At 46.5% G+C, this 21,948-nt stretch overlaps 1 protein-coding gene and 1 non-coding gene across 2 annotated transcripts in view; one reads left to right on the forward strand and one right to left on the reverse strand.

The window, feature by feature from the left end:
* The first annotated feature begins 1,006 nt into the window (after positions 1-1,006).
* On the forward strand, positions 1,007-1,174 carry LOC146349395 (U1 spliceosomal RNA). Its single transcript, XR_014789773.1, has one exon. It is a non-coding gene; the product is annotated as a U1 spliceosomal RNA (small nuclear RNA).
* A 13,293-nt stretch (positions 1,175-14,467) lies between these two features.
* Positions 14,468-21,948, reverse strand: part of LOC146349396 (uncharacterized) — a 113,970-nt gene continuing 106,489 nt past the window's right edge. Inside the window, exon 4 of the mRNA XM_084845409.1 lies at positions 14,468-15,449. Within this exon, the coding sequence (XP_084701535.1) occupies positions 15,310-15,449 (140 nt within the window). The 3' untranslated portion in view covers positions 14,468-15,309. The remainder of the gene's footprint in view (positions 15,450-21,948) is intronic.

Genomic DNA, 21,948 nt, shown 5'->3' on the forward strand with positions numbered 1-21,948 from the left:
ATCAGTTTGGATGTCATGGTAATCCAGGGGTGTCGAACCTCTTTCAGCCCGAGGGCTGAATTCAATTTTAGCTTAAAACTTTTACTGCCAGTAACCAAGCCTTGGGAGAGGCACTATGACCTTTTAGATGGGACCAGGGGGCACGGGGCGGGGGGGGGGGGAGAATATGCAAAAGCCAGGAAATCACCAAATGATTGGCAGTCTGGGGATAAGGGCATGGCCATCTGGTGAACCGCAGAGAGCTAGTTTGGGATTTGCCCTGCTGACCTGAGGTTTGATACCATTGTGATAAACCATAGTAGAGTGACAAGAACAAGCCACAGTGAGCCTCAGGGTCAAAATGCTCAATGCTACCTTCTCCTCCTCCAAAGCGGCCATTAGGAGGAGATGAGAAGCTTTTGCTTCCATTTTTTATTAACCACAGTATGTGGCATCAGTTGAACCAAACAAACTGTGGTTGGCCTTAACCAGGGTTTGTTTGAAATAAGCCAATTTCAAACCACAGTTTATGAAGCTTGTTTGTTTCAACAAAGCCACAGTTAGGATTAGCCACAATTTAGGATTCATGTGTAATGCTAAACTGTGGTTAATCAAAATTGAAGCAAAAGCCTGCAGTGTCATTGTGGCCACACTGGAGGAGAGGAAGGGGGGAGCTTGCAAACCCAAGGGGCTATCAATTACTACTAGTCCTGATGGCTATATACCACCTCCAGTATCAGAGGCATTATGCCTATGTACACCAGTTGCTGGGGAACATGGGCAGGAGGGTGCTCTGCATTCATGTCCTGCCTGTGGTTTTCCCATGGGCAGCTGGTTGGCCACTGTGTGAACAGAATGCTGGATGAGATGGTCCCTTGGTTTGATCCAGCAGGGCTGTTCTGATGTTCTTATGTCCATTCCATCACTATAGTTTGGCATGACATCCAAAGGTGGCTGAAGCAAGTTACAGGATTAAACTATAAAGTGGTATACTGATGATGCTATATAAATAAATTAAGTCACAACAATACTTACCTGGCAGGGGAAGCACCTTGATCATGAAGGAGGTTTTCCCAGGGTGAGGCTCTTCTGTTGCACTCCGGGTGTACTGACCCCTGCGATTTCCCCATATGAATTGTGAGTGATAGTGGGAGACTGTCTGTATTTTAAATCTCTGCATTGCTGCTAGTTTTTATTCTGGTTGTACTGTTAAATTGTGGTTTTAAACTTTCATATTTTACATTGTTTTATGCTGCACTCTGTGGTTTTAATTGGTGTGAGCCGCCCAGAGAGTTTCAGCTATTGGGTGGTATAGAAATGAAATGAAATGAAATGAAATGAAATGAAATGAAATGAATGAACAAACGAACGAACAAACAAACAAACAAATTAATTGGCGGACATTTTCAGGATGCAAGAGGGAGTGAGACACCACTTTTAATCCAGAGGAGGAAAAAACACTACTGCCCCATATGTCAAAATTCTGGGAAATATAAAGGAATAAACTTTTAACAAGCAGGCTTTGCTTTATACAGTTCTGAAAGCTATTAAAAATGCTGCTAGTTGCTGAAAGTTTTTTTAAAAAATGCAAGGTACAATAGGAAGTTTTTTTTAAAAAACATTATGAAAAGTAGAAAATGTGGAAAGTACATTCTCCTGTACTGTACAATCATGTCTGACATTATTTCAGAAATTACAACATGGTCTCTATACCCTTTGCACAGGATATTACCTCCTTCAGTTTCATGATATTTCATAGTTTAGCCAATAGAGGCTGGTGGCGCCGATTTTGGTGGGGCTGTGAATCCATTCTGGGTTTCTGTCAGAACCAGCCAGAACTCTCGAGGAACTATCCAAGGTGCTGAACCTACTTGGGGGGGGGTCAGCATCTTAGATCACTTTAGAGTCCTGACTGGTTCTGACTGAAACCCAGGATGGATTCGCAGTCCTACCAAAATCGGAGCCACCAGACTCCACTGATTTTAGCAGCCCAGTTTTGAGACAGGATTTTCATTCTGTGTGTCCCAAAGGGGCATGAGTTTCTTAAACAGCAGCCCCACCACTATGACCTCCACCCACCCTCCAACTCCACTTGGCCAACCTCTTTTGAACCAGAGAGGCCCTTTCAAAGAGTAGTTTTGGCATGGATTGATGCTCCAGAGTGAAATTTGTCTTAGGTTGGCAGGTTGCCCAACCCTGGTTTAAAGGATCGTATTGATGGGGAACTGGCCTTGGAGAACTGGACATGTTTAGCCTCGAGAAGAGGAGGGGAGATATGACAGCGCTCTTCAAGTCCTTGAAAGGTTGTCACAGAGAGGAAGGCCAGGATCTCTTCTCGATCATCCCAGAGTGCAGGACACGGAATAATGGGCTCAAGTTCCAGGAAGCCAGATTCTGGCTGAACATCAGGAAAAATGTCCTGACTGTTAGACCAATATGACAATGGAGCCAATCACCTAGGGGGGTAGTGGGCTCTCCCATACTGGAGGCATTCAAGATGAAGCTGGACAGCCACCTGTCAGTTATGCTTTGACTTGGACTCCTGCATTGAGCAGGGGGTTGGACTCGATGGTCTTATAGGCCCCTTCCAACCCTACTATTCTATGATTCTATGGTTCTGTGGTGAGCATTCTGTAAGGCCAGATGGCCCCGCCATGGTCCTTTGCTCCACCAGGAGTCCAATTTCCCCTCTCCTTTATGCCCTAGGCCCTGCCGGCTGAGAGGTGGCGTCTGCATCCTGCTGTCAGCCAACACCCTCAGTCCTTAGCCCCTGCTAGTAATGGGGTCTTGCGATCACTTCGAACCTTGCCCACAATATTTGCCTGCAAAGGTAAATGGTCTCTCTCTGCTAACTATCCATAAGGAAGCAGGGGAGCTATCCATAAGGTAGGGTCGTCCATCTGGATAGTCTTTTTAACCAATGGAAAGATATAGCTGGGGCTCACACGATCAGCGGGGGAAACTAAGCACTATTCCCCCACCATTTGCTTAATTAGCCATGCCACATAGCAGGCTGTTGTGTCATCCAAACCCAGCATGCGACGCAGCAGAGGTAACTTCTAACCCACTGGTGGGGTGGATTAGAAGCCACCCCCACTGCGCCACACACCGGGTTCAGACAACATGGCAACCCACGACGCAGTGTGGGTACGTAAGGAAATGACGGGCATGCCAGTGGCACTCACTGGGACAGGGGAAGCAACCCATACTGCATAGTTTCCCATGCTGATTGTGTGGACCTGGCCAGTGACTAGGTTCGCATGACACAAGGGTGGGTAATAAGCCACGGTGGCTTGTTAACCACCCCCACGCATGCCAGTCATGCACTGGCTCATTTCCCTCCCTCCATTTCCCGCCAGGCATGGGTTGTCATGTCGTGCAAACCTGTCGAGGGCAGCTGGCTGAGGTGGTTAACAAACCACCCAGAACCCGTGCTCAGTTGTAGGGTTGCTGGGTGGTTTGTTAACCACCCCAGCCAGCTGCCCTCGCCAGGTTCGCACATCATGACAACCTGTGCCTGGTGAGGGTAATTATTTATTTTTATTTATTTATTTATTAGATTTATTAGCCACCCATCTGGTCAGCTACCCAGTAGGCGGCATACAATAGTAATAAGAAATTTACATAATCAACTGAACAAAACAACATAACAAAACAACACTGCTCTAAAAAGCCCTAACCCAACCCAAATGCCCACCTGAACAGCCAGGTTTTTAAAGCCCGGTGGAAGATCATCAAAGAGGGGGCATGGCGGAGGTCACTAGGGAGGGAATTCCACAGAGCGCGGGCCACCACAGAAAAGGCCCTCTCCTTAGTCCTCATGAGCCTAGCTGTCCTGGCTGATGAGCCAGACAGAAGGCCTACCGAGATCAATCTCATTGAGCAGCATCTCTGGTGTTGTTGGAGACACTCCTTAAGATAGACTGGGCTGGAACCATATAGGGTTTTAAAGGTCAATGCCAACACCTTGAATTGGGCCCAAAAAACAACTGGTAACCAGTGCAACTCCTTCAGCACTGGAGTGATGTGGTCTTGCCGATGGCTGCCTTTAATCAGGCAGGCCACTGCATTCTGCACCAGCTGCAACTTCCGAACTGTCTTCAAGGGTAACCCCACATAGAGCGCATTACAGTAGTCTAGGCGAGAGGAGACCAGGGCATGAACTACCAATGGGAGCAGATGGTTAGGGAGATAGGGGCACAGCTATCGTATCAGATGGAGTTGGTACAGAGCTGCCCAGCTCATAGCTGAGACCTGAGCCTCCATGGACAGTTGGGAGTCTAAAATGACCCCCAGACTGTGGACCTGGGCCTTCAGGGGTAGCCACACCCCATTCAACACTAGGTCAACATCACCCAACCTCCCTTTGTCTTCCACAAAAAATACTTTGGTTTTGTCGGGGTTCAGTATCAGCTTAGTCTTTTCCATCCAGCCACTCACCGACTCTAGACACTTGGACAGGGTTTCTACAGCCAACCTTGGCGAGGATTTAAATGAGAGGTAGAATTGCATGTCATCCGCATATTGGTGACACCGCACACCAAACCTCCTGATGATAGCCCCTAGTAGCTTCATATAGATGTTAAATAACATTGGGGAGAGAATAGAACCCTGTGTCACCCTGCAAGTGAGCAGCCATGGGTCTGAAGTCTGCTCCCCCAGAGATACCTTCTGGTACCTGCCAGAGAGGAAGGAATGGAACCACCATATTACAGTGTCCCCTATGCCCAACCCCTCCAGGCGGTCCAGGAGGATACTGTGGTCAACAGTATCAAAAGCCGCTGAGAGATCAAGGAGAACAAGGAAGGAGCATTCGCCCTATCAAGACCTCTCCCCATATCATCCAGCAAGGCGACCAAGGCTGTTTCTTTCCCATGCCCAGGCCTGAAGCCTGATTGAAATGGATCCAGATAATCAGCTTCTTCCAAGTGTGCCTGCAACTAAAGCCACCACCCACTCAATCACCTTGCCCAAAAACGGCAAATTCGAGACCTGGCGAAAATTGTTCAAATCTTGGGGATCCAAGGAGGGCTTCTTATCACCTCCTCCTTGAGGACTGATGGCATCACTCCCTCCTCAAGGGAGGCATTCACCACCGCCTTGATCCCCACCCAAGTCTATGTCTGCAGCTCATAATAAGCCAAGACAGGTAAGGATCGAGTAAGCAGGTGGTTGGCCTTAAAGATGAAAGCACCTTGTCCACTTCCTTCAAAGGAAGAAGCTGGAATCAATCCCACACAACCGGCCTGTCACTGGCCACCCCTCGTTCACTAACTTTATCCACAGTGCGCAGAATAGCACTCCTGATCCGGTCGATTTTATGTGCAAAGTGCTTTGCAAACTCATCACAGGAAGCTTTAGAATGCTCCATTGGTTCCAAAACAACTGGACCGACCAGGTTCCGGACCACTTGGAACAGTCTCCTGGGACAGCACTCTGCAGACACGACAGAGGCAGCATAACAATTATTTTTTGCTGACCTTATTGCCACATGGTAGGCTGAAGCTACAGCTATTACCCGTGTCCGATCGTCTTTGGAGCGAGATTTCCGCCACCACAGCTCTAGCCATCTCACCTCCCGCTTCAGAGCTCGCAACCATGGGGTGAACCATGGTGCAGTCTGAGCTCTGTTCAGGGGGAGAGGGCGTTTCGGAGCCACATGATCTAATGCCCCAGTGATTGCAGCATTCCAGCCATCCACCAGGGTCTCGACCAAGTAGCCGTTTGCGTGCTCCAAAGAATCCCCAAGTGCAGTCAGGAATCCATTTGGATCCATAAGATGCCTGGGGCAGACCATCGTAATGGGTCTTCCACCCCTGTGAAGGAGTTGTGGAACCAAGAAGTCCAACCCCACCAGGTAGTCATCTGACCATGACAAGGGGGGGTGGATATACCCCCAATTTCCAGATCACTCCCCACCTCTCCGGAAACAAACACAAGGTCTAACGCATGAATGGCGACATGGGTGGGCCTCGATGTAGGGTGCAGCTCCCAGGAAGTCATGGTCTCCATGAAGTCCTGAGGTGCCCCCACAAGGATGGCCTCCGAATGTATACTGAAGTCCCCCAACACCAACGAGTTAGGGGACTGCACACACACATCAGAGACCACCTCAAGCACCTCAGCCAGGGAGTCTGTCGTGCAGTGGGGGGGACGGTACACCAGCAGAATCCCCAGGCTGCCCTTCGGGCCCAACCTCCAGTACATGCAATCAGCAACCCTGGTCTTCCAGAGAGGGAGTCTGGTGAGGACCAAGGACTCCCGGTAGATAACAGCCACTCCCCCTCCCCGACCCCCAGCCCTTGGCTGCTGCGCATATGAAAATCCAGCCGCGCAAACGGCTGCCAGAGCTGGAGCAGCGGCCTCAGCCAGCCAGATCTCCATAATACATGCCAGGTCTGCACCCTCATCCCGGATCATGTCATGGATGAGAGACTTTTATGGGCAACGACTGGCATATGACAGGCATACGCAGGATTAGTTAAAAAGCCACCATGGCATATTAACCACCCTCATGGTGTGCAAACCAGGCCATAGAGTTATTTCCACCAGTGCTTTTCTTCTAGTAGAGAGTTGGTCATAGAGACCTTCATTATGTCAATATTCTGGAAAGAGTCTTCCATGTCCAACGGCTACGGTTTCCCTGCATATAGAGCAAGCAATTACCGATGAGGTTCCTTCTGCAGTCGCAGTTTCCTGAGGAAACCGTTGGCTGCAGCAATAAGAGCCAGCGCGGATGACCTGCGTGCGAGGTCAAGGCTGGCTGGCTGAGTTGGTAGAATGAAACAAAATGCCCAGTCCTGCATGTACTAATACTACTCCCCAAACAGAGTCATTAATACACAGCCTCGAGGAGCATAAATATATTAAACATAGTTGAATTAAGCTGAAAGTCCATTGCACAAGACCTGCGCTATAGCTTTCTGACTCAGCTTGCACTGTTTGAATGCACATTTCCCCCCTATGAGTGATTTTGTTTTACTAGGATTCTATGCTGCAAAAGATACCAGAACTTTGTTTAGATGGACACTTCGGATCACGGATTTGCAATCCAGGCATACGTGTGCTTACTCAAAAGCAAGTCCCATTAAGTTCAGTAAGCAGGACGTTGACCAGTGCCAGCTCCAGGATTTTGAGGGCCCTTGTGCAAGACGTTGCCTTGCCAAAGGCAAGAGTTCTTTTTTGGATTCAGAAGCAATGAGCACGCCAGTGAGTTGAAGTCAAAGAATTTTATTCTAAAGCAGGCAAAAGGATATTAAGAATATACAATACTGTCAGGGTGGAAACTGAGCCCAGAGAGCCTCAGAGCAGTTTGGATTCTGAGGAGGAACAGCTATCCATGGGAGAGGGGCCAGCTCATCCCTCCCAGGCTCAGCACCTGGCAAAGATTCCTCCTGCTGGCATTCCTAAGATAGATAGCAACCCTGGCAGTGAGGGAATGAGGGAGAGGGGCTTCTTAGATGCTCGACTCAGACGCAAAGAGCGACGAGCGATGGAAGGCGCGGAAAGGAGGTGTAGCGCCCGTTTGGCGCACATGCAATGGCCGCCTCCCATGGACTCAAGGGAAAGAGGGAGGATCTCTCCCTAGCCCATAAGTTCTGGGTCTTCAAGTGACTCTCTTTCAAACGGGGATCAACTGACTACTTGAAGCTTAGGTCACCCTGCTGTTCCTTGCTTTAGTCGCTGGTGATTAGCATCTGAAAGAGTCATTAAGTTGTAAAAGGATTAAAGCTTTGAAAAGAAATCCTTTCATCTGTGTCTTGAGTTGGCTATTGGAATCTACTGGGAGAGGCCGCCAAAGCACTCCTGACAAATACCAAGCAAGCTTGCCTCAATCAGTTGTCGGGAGCCCCACTGGATGACAACGAGGAGACCCCAGTCTGTGGCTGGCATGCAGCACCTTCCCGGTCAGGTCTGCGTCGAAGCTCTCTTTGGGCAGAACTACGAGGTTTTTTATACCCCAGGACCTGGAGTGCTACTTGCCGCTTAGGACAGCACCTCAATTAATCACACCTGTTGTATTTAGGCCTCATGATGATGTGTTTACATGGCTGTACCACCCAAAAGACAAGCCCAGCAAGTGGACAGCAGCCAGCTCCACTGTTTATGGTATCCTCCTGCCTTCCAAGGCCATCACCATCCCAACCAGCAACTGACCTTGGAAAACAGATTTCAAGCCAGAGGACCTCAAGGGGCTTAAGGAGGCTCAGGTCTTAAGGTCTTCCAGGAGACATGGGAATAGAAGGAACAATAGTGGCACACCATCCCTATCTCCTCAGTATGCAATAGTCTGCCGGTGGTTTTCCTCTACAGACATCATTGGGCCCCTCCCTCGGTAAGTCTACCTTCTCACTGCCAGTGTCACCAGCTGCTATTGCTCCTTATCTTCTTGCTCATCATTGCTACCACTTGCTTGCTTGACAGGCAGAGAACCAGTGAGCAAGTCAGCAGTGGCGTCTATTGCCCCTCCTTCTCATTACCACCGTTTTCTGGGCCAGACAACTCCAGGGGCTCTTACCAGTGGGCCCCTGCTGGAGTGGGGGCCCTTGGCAGGGGCCCAACCATCCCTACGCTTGACCCAGCCCTGATGCCAACCATTGCATACTTGACCCATTGCTCTTCCTCTGTCAGCTGAGAATGGGATTAAAATGTCCACGTGGCACTTCATATATTCTCCATAGCAGCCCCACTTTTAGCTTATTTGTTTGATTTTAATGGTTGATTCTGTTGTGTTTCTAAGCTGGTTTTTATCAGCTGCAGCTGCCTTGGTTTTGACTGTCATCAGTGTTTTAAGGGAATATTGTTATTTTGTGTTTAAACTGATGTAAGCCACCCTGAGTGCTATTTTGACAGTGAAATAGTAGGATATACGTCTCCCAAATACATAAATATCTGGAACTGTACACATATTATGAAGAACCACCAGCAGTAATTTTACATGTAGGGATGTTGGAGAATTCCGCCATGGACTCCAGTGAGGCCGGATTCTTTAGAATCCGCCCCCACCCCCAGAGTCCATGGCGGAACGGAACAATCCCCCCCGCCACCCCGTGAAGTCCCCCCGGAACGGACCTACCTGGCGGCGGCGGTGGATGCAGCGGCAGTAGCGGGTCGTCTTCTGGCCACTGCCGGGCTGCTGCAGCCGCAAATGGTGGCCATCGTAGCAGCTACCATTTGCGTCCCTGCATTAGAATCCCATTTGCATCCCTGCCTTTTGCCGTGATAGGCTACGTAAATACTTACGTAGCTTATCACGGTCTAATGCAAGGGACGCAAATGGTGGCTGCTACGCTGGCTACCATTTGCGGCTGCAGCAGCCTGGCAGCGGGAGGGCTCCGGGGAGGATGGATCGCCTCCCCCCCACCAGCAGACCCAGGCAGCGTACTGGTAAGTGGGATTCGTACATCCCTATTTACATGGGAAGTGAGCTGACTACAGATCTAGGTGCTCTTAAACTACAATCCTATATGCATTTACCCAGGAATAAGTCCCATTGAATGCAATCTGATTAGGCATGCACAGGATTATGCTTGCTTCTCCGAAGCCTCTGAACTCAGTGTTCTGACTGAAACCCTGGAGCATATTCACAGCCCCACTGACATTGCAGCCACCAGCCTACACTAAAAAGCACAACCATTTCTTCCCACTATTTGGTTCTCATTAGTACCTTTTGCAAAATGCTTGAAATAACAAGGTGCATTTGCAATTTGCAAGGTGACCCCCCCCTTGCAATTCAAATATTCTGACACCTTCCTAACGCCTGCAGCTTCTTCTCCCCACCCACCTTTTTTTAAAAAAGCTCTTGAGCCCTTGGGCAGTTTTCAAATTGTTCCAGCATTAAAACCCAAAAACCAAAGCGGACCTTGTTTGAAAGAGCCAGGTTTTTTTCACGACTGTAAAAATAAAATATTCTCTCCCCGCAGCCCCTTAATTTTCTTCGAACTCAAAATAAAAAATTTACAAGAACTCCATTAAAGCCTGAGCCCTTAAAACATTCTGAGTCAAGACAGGATTCATGCTAAGAAAATTTCGCTCCTAATGAAATCATGGCTATAAATGGATTTGTGCAAAAAGGAAGGGCTGGTAGAATATATGTAAAGTAGCTGTATCGGGTAATGAGCACCTTTGGTGGCTTGATCACATGATGGGGGTTGGAAGAAATAGCACAGTGTGATTTTTCTGCTAAAATGATTCTAATAAATCATTCTATTCTTTTGTCGTCACTTCATGCCCAGAAACAGTTTGAAATCCTCTATTGCTGGAACACTTTTAAAAAGTTTTCTGCTGGGATAATATATACAACTTAAAAAAAAAGAGTGATAGCAAATTTGACCAGCAAATTTGGAAGTTGACATTTTTGATTGCTTGCAATTACTGCTGCTTTTCGGTACAGCTTTACTAACCAAAGCAGGTGGCTATGAGAGAGAGGGTCTATTCGCTGATGGCACCTATCTGTGGAATGCCCTCCCCAGAGAACTTTGCCCAGAACCCACATTATAGTCTTCCTGGCACCAGGTGAAGATCTTTTTTTAAAAAAAATCCCAGACATTTTAGTAACTGTTTTTAGTACTTTTATTTCATTACACTGTTTTACCCCCTTTGCTGATTTTATTTTTGGCTTTATCACCTTCTACTGCTGTGTTTAATCCTGTTTTTATCTCACTTGCTTTATTATACTTGTGTTATTTTTACTTCATATTTCTGTTTTAATTTGTACACCATGCAGAGACCTTCGGTTATTGGGAGGTTTATGGTGCAAAACTACAGTGCCTGAGATGGCATTCCAACAGGCCATAGGAAAGATCAGTTCTCCTCCTCCAAGGCTGGAGAGCTCCAACCGTGGAGTGGGAGAACTGCCCTCGGATCCCCCCTCCCTTCTTCTGTGGAAAGTTCCGCGGCCCTCACTGCTGACATCAGAAGTGGGGAATGGGAGATGATCGGGGACATGGCATGGGCAGAGGGGGATGCTTTAGATTCAAAGGATCCAAAGTCCTTCCTAATCCAGGGGAAACTTTACACCAACTCTGGAGCTGAAGTAAAGGATTTCTGAAATCATTATTTTAAAAAAATGGAAGAAGGGCAGCAAACGCAGCTTCTCCCTCACTTCTGCCCTGCCCGCAGAAGCTTGGCAGGCTGTTAGATATATGTTGGGCGCTCTGACCTCAGAGAGCTTGGACTGCAACAATAAGATTGCCCTGCCCAAAATGTAATTAATAAACCAATAAATAAAATTACCAAAGAGCTTTACGGTGTATCGTAAGGGTGTCAAAGAAGAAGAAGAAGAAGAAGAAGAAGAAGAAGAAGAAGAAGAAGAAGAAGAAGAAGAAGAAGAAGCAGCAGCAGCAGCCTGCTACGATGGCTTCAAAATGACATATTTTGCTTGAAATTAGCTAATTTTGGTGGTGCATGGCAGCAGGAGTGTTGCTTGTGGGAAGGGGGTCTGGGGGCTGGAAAATGGCCACCAGACCCTCTGAAGTTGCCCATCCAATTAGAGATGTAAAATTTCCAGAAATGTTGAGGCCATGGAAAATAACCGGGGGTTGGGGGGGTCTGAAAAATTGGAAATTTGGGGGGGGGAAATGAAAATATGCAATACTATTTTTTTTAGCATCATTTTGTTGCTTTAAGACAGCCTTCCCCAACATGATGCCCCTAAATATTTTGGACTTCAGCTCCCATCAGCCTCAAGCAGCATGGCCACCGGTCAGGGATACTGGACACTGTAGTCCAAAACATCCAGAGGGTGCCAGGTTGGGGAGGGCTGCTTTAGGTACATAAAGCAGCCTTTATGTTCTTTAACTCGTTTTATGTATGAATTAGTTTGCTCATAAAATTATCATTATGTTTTAAAACTTTTAAAAGTAAACTCGGTTAGTAAATTTGTAATTATTGTCTGACTGGATTAGAACGACATTAGATGACTGCTACAGCATCAAAAACACAGGACTCTAGAGAACAAAACCCAAGCTGTCAAGAATGCACAACAGTGACTCTCCTCACATGTTGGGAAACTGAGCATCAGTGTCTATCAGTAAGATATACTTTAGATCAATAATTTTAATAAAGAATGAAAGAACTAACTATGCTGGGAATCTTACAGAGAGGATTAAAAGTATTTTTCCACATGGCATCATTATTTCCAGATATTTTACATCTCTAGTCTTTCTATAAAAGTGTTCTTATTACATAGTTTTTAGAAATCATTGGGGGTAGGGAGTAAAGAGTAGGTAACAATATATAATACTTTGTCTTAAATTCTAAAAGAAAATATTTCATAATCCAAAACTGTTCAGTTTTTCAGAAAAATACAAAAACTGTCCTCGGAAAAGAACCGTTTTCCCCCTGAATTTTTCTGGTTTTTTTCCTGGGCCGTCACATCTCTACACCCAGCATAGTCAGATGGAGCAGTCACTCAGCCAGCGCCTTTCTCTTGCTATAGAACAGCTTTTCCCAACCTGGTGCCCTACAGGAGTTGGGGGATTATTGTAGATATAGTCAACCAGAGTGCACTAGGTTGGGGTAGGCTTTCCTGAGTAGAGGAGGAGGAGGAGGGAGTTCTCCCCTCTTCCAGGGATAGTCGGAAAAACTAGAAGTATAAGAACCAGATCCCCTTGCCACAACGCAAGGCAACCTTTGGCAAGCAGGAGAGGGGAAGTGTTGGGCTGACATCTGGATTATATTGGCATTCCTGGCAAAGCCAATGCCAGCTAAATGGATCCATAGTTTCATTCAGCCTAATGCAGTTTCATACCTTCTCAAGTGGATGCAACAGGATCTATTTGGTTTACTAACAGCCCCGCCGCCACCCCTTTCGAACTCTGGAGTGAACCTCAGCATACCTTACTGAGAACATCAAGCATCTCTTTGACTTCTGCACCGAGAAAATCTTTGGCCCTAAATAGCAGAGATTGAGCAAATTTGGATGCATACCCTTCATCCACATTGTTTCTTCAAGTTCAACTAGTTGAGAGGAAGAGAATGGAGCGAGGCAGAACACTACACAGGACTCCTTTGAAAAGTGCTTGGAAACTTCAGCTGCAACAGAATGTTGCAGCCCAGGTGCAGACTGCAGCCAGTTCCTGGGAGCACGCGGCTCTCTTATTGCAATGGCTTCAGTGTCTGCCAGTCAGCCTCCTGGCCCAATTTAAATTGCTGGTAACAACCTTTAAAGTAGGGGTGCCAAACCTCTTTCAGCCAGAGGCCTGCTTTTAATTTCAGAGAAGCTTCTTTCTACTGGTGGGCGTGGCCAAAGGCAAAAGGGCAGGACCAAAATACCAAGAACACCCGCAGGTTTTAGCGTAAAGTTCTTACTGCCAGTCACTAAGCCTCAGGAGAGGCATTTCGACCTTTTAGAAGGGGCGGTGGGACCAGGAAGTCACAAAACCATCAGCAGCCGAGGGACAGGGGGTGAGGCCAGGGGAAATGTGTGTAGCCATCTGGAGAACCCCAGAGGATTTAGCCAGTGGACCAAATTTAGGGTCCCTAAACTGCTTGGGACCAAGGTACCTTAAAGAGCCCCTTCTCCTATATGCTCATACATTAAGATCTGAAGATGTTCTTCACATCATGTCAACACCTGAATTGCCTGGGGCACTGGAGAGGGATGAGGAATGTGTAACCCTCCAGATGTAGCTAGGCTGCTTCTCCCATCATCCCTTGCCATTGGCTGCACTGGCTAGGGCTGATGGGAATTGCAGTCCAACAAGATTGGACAGACATACTGTACGTCCCCACGCGTCACAGGAGAAGGCCGTCTCCGTTGCCACACGGGGGCTTTCCAACTCCCCTCTTAGCAGAGGATGGGCTTGCTTTCTCACTGTTAGCCTTCCAGATGTAAAGACCAGGTTGCCCCACTAATCATTTAAGAACATAAGAGCCATGCTGGATCAGGCAAGGTCCATCTAGTCCAGCATTCTGTTGGCACAGTGGCCAACCAGCTGCCCACAAGCAGGGGATGAGTGCAACAGCATCCTCTCACCCATGTTCCCCAGTAAATGGCATACATTGGCATGCTGCCTCTGATACTGGAGGTAGCATATTTGACTTACCAGGTGGTTCATTTATTAAGAATAAATTGCCAGGTTGTAACCTCCTGGCTTTTATTCAGTTCTTGTGCCTACTGCTTCATACTTCTATGGGATTGCAACCTCTGGGGACTGCATCTGGACCATGAGTCGGAGATTCCTCATCCCTGGGCTAGATGGACAATAGTCTAACCTACTATGTGTCCTTTTCCTACATTCCATTGTCCTCAGTTTCAATGTATGTTGTTTTTGCACCTTGTTTTAAACAGCCCTTCAGTAAATGATGTTGGGATGGTAGTACAGAATGTTTTTTAAAATGTGGAGACATTTTTTTTAAAAATTGCCATTTTACAGGTTGAAATTATTTAAGAAACATATTTAAAACATTGCACAAGCTGGTGTTATTACTTCCCACGAGTTCCTACAAGCTGTTTTGCCAGGACAAACTCATCCAGTAAGGTCTCAACATTATCGTAAATTATTCACTGATTAAGCCTCGCAGGAAAGAAAGGACTTTTTTGGATTGTACTGTGGCTAGTGTGTGATGGAAAATATTACACAATATAGGTCATGTTTCAGAGCCCTTTTGGGAGCAAATCATGATGAAGGCTTTTTATGTAAGATTTATCTTCTTTATTCCAAAAATAAATATTTTAGTCAAAGGTTTTCAAATTCCATTATATAATCACAAAGGCCAGGGAAATTTCACTTCTTTGGAAGTTGTAAAGCCAAGGTACAAGACTCACAGAAATGACACTAGCGATGTTTGTTGATAACTTGATGGGCAATTTATACAAATTTCAAAAGCAACAGAATTCACTTTTATGATACAGAGATCTAAAAAGGAGAATCACCCACTGCTGAAGTCTAAAAGGCACATAAGCTGGACATTAAACGTTTTTCTGTGTATTTTTTCCCCCATGGTGACAAATGCGTTCTATATAACATTCCAAGAGAGCAACTGCAGCGCTTGAATCGAGTCAAAGAAAGAAGATTCCTTTGTAAAAGGATTATTAATCATTGAGAGATCAGAAGATTTCTTTTTTTCTTGGGGACCTTTTTTGTTTTTGGTTCTTGGCAGAATAGTAGATGAACATGACTGCCCAAAGTTACAGAGGTCAAAATCCACCTCATTCAGTTGTGTTTGGGCGGGTTGCCACATAAACAAATACCACAATCAAAAGCACAACCACAGCCAGCGTAGGAAGCACCACAGTTGTGACCTGCTGCCGGGCCTCCTGCATTGCTTGCTTTCTCTCTTTTTTGTCTTTTGATGTCTCTTTTTTGGGCTTCCCTTTAAGCTGTCTCATTCTCCTTCTCCTTCGGGCCTTTTGATTTCCACAAAAACACCAAACCAAAAATCAAGTTCCGCACGATACAACCCAGGCCAGCCTCTTGGCAGCAAAGTTTTCCCCTTCTGCTTTTGATGGATTCCTGTATGAAAACCTGCAAAAGAGAAAATTAGAAAAATGATTGTCCAGGCGGTACCGGGGGAGCTGCTGAACAAGCATTACAAGGTTTTGTATCTTTCCCTTTGCTGAGCTTCAGGTAAACAGCTCGCAAAGAAGCTTGTTAGTGTGTTACCGCTTACAGGGAAAACAGGCTGTCTGATATACCCCCAGGAATCTGTTACTTCCCTCAGTATGCAAAATTGGGGAAGGGATGTTGCCTACTAAGGCAAGGCAAGGCAAGGCAAGGCAAGGCAAGGCAAGGCAAGGCAAGGCAAGGCAAGGCAAGGCAAGGCAAGGCAAGGCAAGGGGGCCATTTGTGTGAGAGGCCTGATGGCCAAGGAGAATCTAGTGACAAGTGGGCAGAATGGAAGAGTCAGTTACATTCCAACCATTTGAGTCAAGGACTTGTGCTCAGTGGTGTAGTAGACCCAGGACTCACAGAGATGCAGGGCTGGCACTTCTGATTGGCAGGGGTGCTGACGTCATCTGCCACACACACAGGCCTGGTTTGCAAGTAACGACAAGCCACCGTGGGTGACTTTCTGCACAGGTCTTCTCGTCACAGGGCGGCCACCATTTTGAACATTCAGGGTGCTACAGGGTCATCCCTAAACTTCAAACAGCCCATGGCTTCTGGGTGGCTTGTCAACCACCCCAACAACTCACCGTCACTGGGTTCACACGTAAAGAGAAGTCGCGGTGTTGGGGGCTTGGATCAGCAACCTGACACTCATGGGTGCTGCAACCCACCACGGCTAATAAGTCATGGGGGGCTGCAGTGATCATGCAAACCATGTCAGTCACACACACACACACACACACACACACACACACACCTTCTTTGTTCCCTCTGAGCTTAGCTGAAATCCTCACAGTATCTGGGGAGAAATTGATTTTTCCAGCAACAATATATTGTTCCCTGATCTAATGTGAAGTATTTGGGGGTGGCTTGGTCTTGAATGGGCAACTAAGCCTCATTTGCTTTACAAAAGACCTGCTCCTGGTAGAGATGAAAACTACTAAAGCTAGTTTGTTGGACCATCAGAGTTTGGGGCAACCTTCTCAAACCTGGTACCCTCCAGATATTTTGCACTATAATTCCAAGCATTCCTGACCATTTCCCATGCTGGCAGCTGCTTCTGGGAGGTGAAGCCCAAACCACCCGCAGGGCACCAGGTTGGGGGAGTCTGGTTTAGGGGGCTGTTGTGCGGGTGACAGGGATATTTAGTCTTGGATAAGGCTATTATTATTTTTGCGGCTATTTGGGTTATGTTTTTGCATTTCTGTTGTTAGACCCTAGTATGAACTATCAACAGATTGTTTAACAGCATTTCTTATATCTGCACAATTTTTAAATGTGCTGTGATATTATCTAAATCAGCCTCAAGATGTGCCAGATTACAACTCCCAGCAGCCCCAGCTGGCTGGAGATGCTGAGAGTTGTAGTCCAACACATCTGGAAGGGGCCAGGTTGTGGGAGGCTGATGTAAACTCTTGTGATGTTGTGCGCTGCCTTGAACATATTTCATTGAGAAATTGAGATTCGGGACAGATAAAAGGAAGGACTTCATCACACAACACATAATGATATTATGGAACTCGCTACCACAAGATATAATGATGGCCGCCACTTTGGATGGCTTTAAAAGGGGGTTGGACAAATTCATGAGAAGGGAATCAATGGCTACTAGTCCTGATAGCTATATGGTATTGCCAGTGTCAGAGGCAATATGCCTATGTATACCAGTTGCTGGGCAACTTGGGCGGGAGGTGCTGTCACCTTCATGTCCTATTTGGGGGCTTCCCATGGACAGTGGTTGGCCACTGTGTGAACAGGGTGCCGGACCAGATGGACCCTTGGTCTGATCCAGCACAGCTCTTATTATGTTCTTACCATGGTAAAGTGGCATGCAAATAAACTGATAGTGATGAGCCTGATGATCAGAGGATGAGCACATGCCTAGCAGGGCAAGAATCCTGTACCTGGAATACTTGTGTCAAAGAGGAAATTGCATTTGATAATGTCATAAACACGGCCTGCTGTGTCATAGTCACAGCACAGCTCAGATGACAGCACTGTGAAGGCAACCTTGCCACCTCCTGGAACCAGCCATGTCTCCAAATAGTACAATTTTATATGCTAACTAAGTTATAAGTGATGCACTTTATGTTGTCAAAGCAATAAGTTTAGGTTTGATAAGAAAGTCAATATTGCATATATTTAATTTTTCCACAACATTTCCATGAATTTTACCTCTCTACTCCCGACCCTGTTAGTGGTCTAGAAAGTTCCATGCTGTGGCTGCACACTCATCATGGAGGACCATGCAAAGACCATGATGATGAATTTGCAGTGGTCTGGCATAGAACTTGGAATGTTTGAAATGTAGAACATACAAGTGCTTCGTGCATTCCTGTATCAAACTGGTACAACAGGAGTGGAGAACCTAAGACCCAGGGGCCAAATCATGCCCTCCTGGAGGCCAAATCTGGCCCTTCAAGATTCCCCAGATGGCCACACCACTTTCCTCTGGACTCACCTCCTTTCCCCTGACCAACCATCATTTGCTGGTTTCCTGGATTTTGTGCATTTTCTCCCCATTCTAAAAAAGTTGAAATGCCTCTCCTAGGGCTTAGTTACTTAGTCTCTTAGTAAGAGCTTTTCAAGGTAAAATATGCTGGTGTTTTTGTATATTTTTGGCCCCACCCCATTTTGCTTTTGTTCCTGCCCACCACTGGAATGTGGCCCCTGAGAGGTTCTCCAAAATGAAATTTGTCCCTTGGGCTGAAAGAGGTTCTGCACCCCTGCAGTATAAATTCTCTTTGTCTGGTCTCATAATGAAGATGAGGTTTGGTATCAGTGCATGAAGGCAATATGGTGGGAGGAAGAACTGCACTGTTAAATTCCGTCCTTTTTGCTGCATATTACGGCACACAACTTCGCTTGCAATACCAGTGAAAGCCTTCTGACAGAGCAGTAATCTGCATAAACATTAACCAGTGGCAAGAAAATGTGGCAAGTAACTTTAAAAAAAAAAAATCATTAAGTTTTATAACAAGCTTTAAAAAAAAATCTCAGGCAGGCAATGTTATCTTGACAGCAGAAAGCTAAACCAAACTCAGATTGCTAAGATTAAGAAAGGATGAATCGCAGAGTCCATCCACGGGAGAAGAGAGATTCCGAAAAGATCTTCCAATCTACTCCTTAAGTAGCAATAAAGTTGATTTCTGGAGACTTTGTGTGAGTGCCAAGACACACTGTTTGTTGTTCAAAGCCAGCTGCAGCGCTGCCGTACTTATCTTGTGATGTATGGAAACACAACATCCATAACAGAAATTGGATCGGAGAAGAAAATTAACGTAAGCCAAACTGATGGAAACCAAACACCTTCCATCATATACTTAACTGCCCGGTTCCTGGGGTTTGTTTTGTTTTAAATTACTGGTAATAAAAAAGAAATCTATATATATTTATATAAAAAAGGAAATCCATATACAAGAAGGAAATAGCAGTATTTTAGAATTTTTAAGCATCTAGTGACAGAATCACATATTTTATATAAGAGAGGAGAGCAAGAGAGTCCAGACATTTTCCCTTGGCTTCGAAGGCATACGATTGTTGTTGCTTTTTTCCCAGAGTTTTAACAATTTGAAAGAGATCTCTCTGCTGGTTGTGGGTACAGTTATCCCACTTAAGCCTCCAGTAAACAGGCATTGCAGGTTTCTGTGTTGTTAAAAAGCCTACAAAACCTCTTTGACCTGATATAACAGAGAGATGAAACAAATGTGTGTATACAAGATGGGAAGCAATGGATGTGTTTGGACAACACGGGAGCCAATGGTGGTTCGGTACCCACTCTGCAGAGGGGATTACCGAAACAACGGGCCTCCCCACACAGACATGACTATGCAACCACACCGCACAGTGCAGGTTACCTCCCTCCCTGAGGCACACCCCCACCGGAGTCCTCCCGCCGAGCAGCCGCGCATCCCAATGGCCACCGTGGCAGAAAGAGGATCCCAGTAGCCACACCATCTGTTGCTGGGCAGATCTCGGCCGCAGAGATCTGCTGAGCGGAGCAGAGTGGTGGCAGAGGTTTTGGCCACTCTAGGCAGCTGTCTCCATGGTAGGTCCCTGTTACCCTCGTGTTTAAATCCTAGCTCAGCTACGGGCTCAGTTGATGGCTTTGAGCACATGCTTTTCAGCTCCCTATCACTAAATTAGGGCAATAGTATTAGAAGCCACCTGCAACAAAATATTGCAGGGTGGAGTGCTCCTGTTCAGGCTTTCAGCAGCCAAGCATAGCCACTTTAATGATATTCCATTCCATTTCCTACTCAGATATTTCAGTTTTCCATGCCATAGTCAGTCAGTCAGTCTTCCATGCCCACTGAGCATGCTCAGTCCGCATTGGGCTGTTTCGGGTTGTCCCTCTCCCAAGGACTTATTTTTCTTTCCAAAATTGTGCTTCTGAAATCCTTGGGGATTAAATCCAACATACGTCCGGCTCAGAGCAGACCCATTGAAATGAACGAGACTTAAATCAGTCATGACTACCTTAAGTCCAATTCTTTCAATGGGTCTGCTCTAAGTAGGACTTATGTTGGATTTCACCATGGGATTCCCCCAAGTACGCTGAGAACTCCCTCTTGTGCATGAGTGGTGCTGTTTTGGCTACAAAGGGATCCACAGTCAGAGAAATGAGCTTGCTATTGGTTTAGAGGATGCTTTCCTTTCATTGAACCCCCCCGCCCTTTAGCTTTGGCATGGGATAGTAATAACAATGAATTCTTATTAAGAGGCAGCAGGTCACCTCAAGTACTTCAGTCGTTTGTACACATGTACACATGAGCAGGAGGCTGTGAAACTGATTTGCCTAGAACATGTTAAGAAACCTGAAAAAGGAAAGAGTTTTGGAGCCAGTAAAAGAGTCGCCAGAGGAGATTTGGGCCAAGCAGAAGTAACCTTTGGGATTTTAGGCATGACAATGTTGCTTTGGGACTGCTTCCCTTTTGCACCTTTGCAATGCCTGCTCAATTGTACATCCATAAACAGACAGACTGCTTTCGAACTGTGGTGCTGGAGAAGACTCTTACGAGTCCCCTGGACTGCAAGGAGGTCAAATCAGTCAATCCTAAAGGAAATCAACCCTGAGTGCTCATTGGAAGGACAGATGCTGAAGCTGAAGCTCAAATATTTTGGCCACCTAATGCGAAGAGAAAACTCTCTGGAAAAGACCCTGATGCTGGGAAAGACTGAAGGCAAAAGGAGAAGGGGGCAGCAGAGGATGAGATGGCTAGATAGTATCACCGATGCAATGAATATGAACTTGAGCACACTCCAGGAGAGAGCGCAGGACAGGAAGGCCTGGCGTGCTATAGCCCATGGGGTCACGAAGAGTCGGATACGACTGAACGACTGAACAACAACAAACAGACAGAATGGTACATATACCAAGGGCTTCTTCACATGCAGCTTTTATCTTGCTATTGAGACTACTCACTTATGGAAGTTTGCGGGTCCTTTTCATGACGTCGTCAACCTCCAGGACACATCCAGAGGTATGTCCTGGTTATTCTGTCTCAAAAAGATCCGGAAATAATGAACTATCTATTTAAGTCGGATTGTTACGTGATTAAAACAGCCACTAGATGGCGCCATTTCATTGATCTCTATGGAACCTTGAAAATTAAAAACTTCCCCTCTCAGCAATCACATGGTTGCCATCTGGGAGCCCACCGTAAACATGGAAAGGCTCCACAGTGAGAGGACTGCAGGTTCTTCTTTAATGTAAAGGCAGCAACAGTCTTCAAATACTCTTATCTCTACAGGACACTGGCTCTGTAAAGCAGAAGTGCCGAACTATACATGGGTGAGGGGCCAGACTCTCCCCTATCAGGATCTCTGCAGGCCAGATGTCAGTGGGTGTGGCCACACCCACTAATGTCCTCACCCCACCCATTTTAGCCTTTCTCCATGCGGAGTTCCATGCCTCTCTCAGGACAGAGCAGGTTTGTGCGGTGCCAGGCGTCCCCATGAATTCACGTGCAAAGTGACTCAGCCAACAACACTGGGAAAAGCAACTGCCAGCGGAATCCCCGTTGTTATCTCCAGTCAAAAATCTCCCTCCCTGCTGGAGGGAATGCTGCATGCAGAGGAACCCCTGTGGTTATCTCCAATCTCAGTTCAGAGATAACAGCAGGGATTCCCCCATGGCCAAGCCCTGTCCCCTGGAAGAACCCATGGCTCCATAGGCCATGGTGGGCCAGATTAGGCCTACGGGCTGTGGGTTCTGCATTCCTGCTGCAAAGCTTCCCTCTCCTTTTCCTCTGTAAGGGGAAAGGAAAGAGAGACCTACCTCAAAGTAGTGGCAAGTTGACAATTACAAAACCACTTTGCCCACTGAAAGCATATAGTACATGTCTAAAGCAGGACATTCATATACTCTCCTGTCATGACTTTCGGCTTCAATTTTGTTGTTGTTGTTGTTCAG

Source organism: Heloderma suspectum, chromosome 3 (genome assembly GCF_057233095.1).
Source record: "Heloderma suspectum isolate Gila_16-S chromosome 3, 16-S_ref, whole genome shotgun sequence".
Classification (NCBI taxonomy): Eukaryota; Metazoa; Chordata; class Lepidosauria; order Squamata; family Helodermatidae; genus Heloderma; species Heloderma suspectum.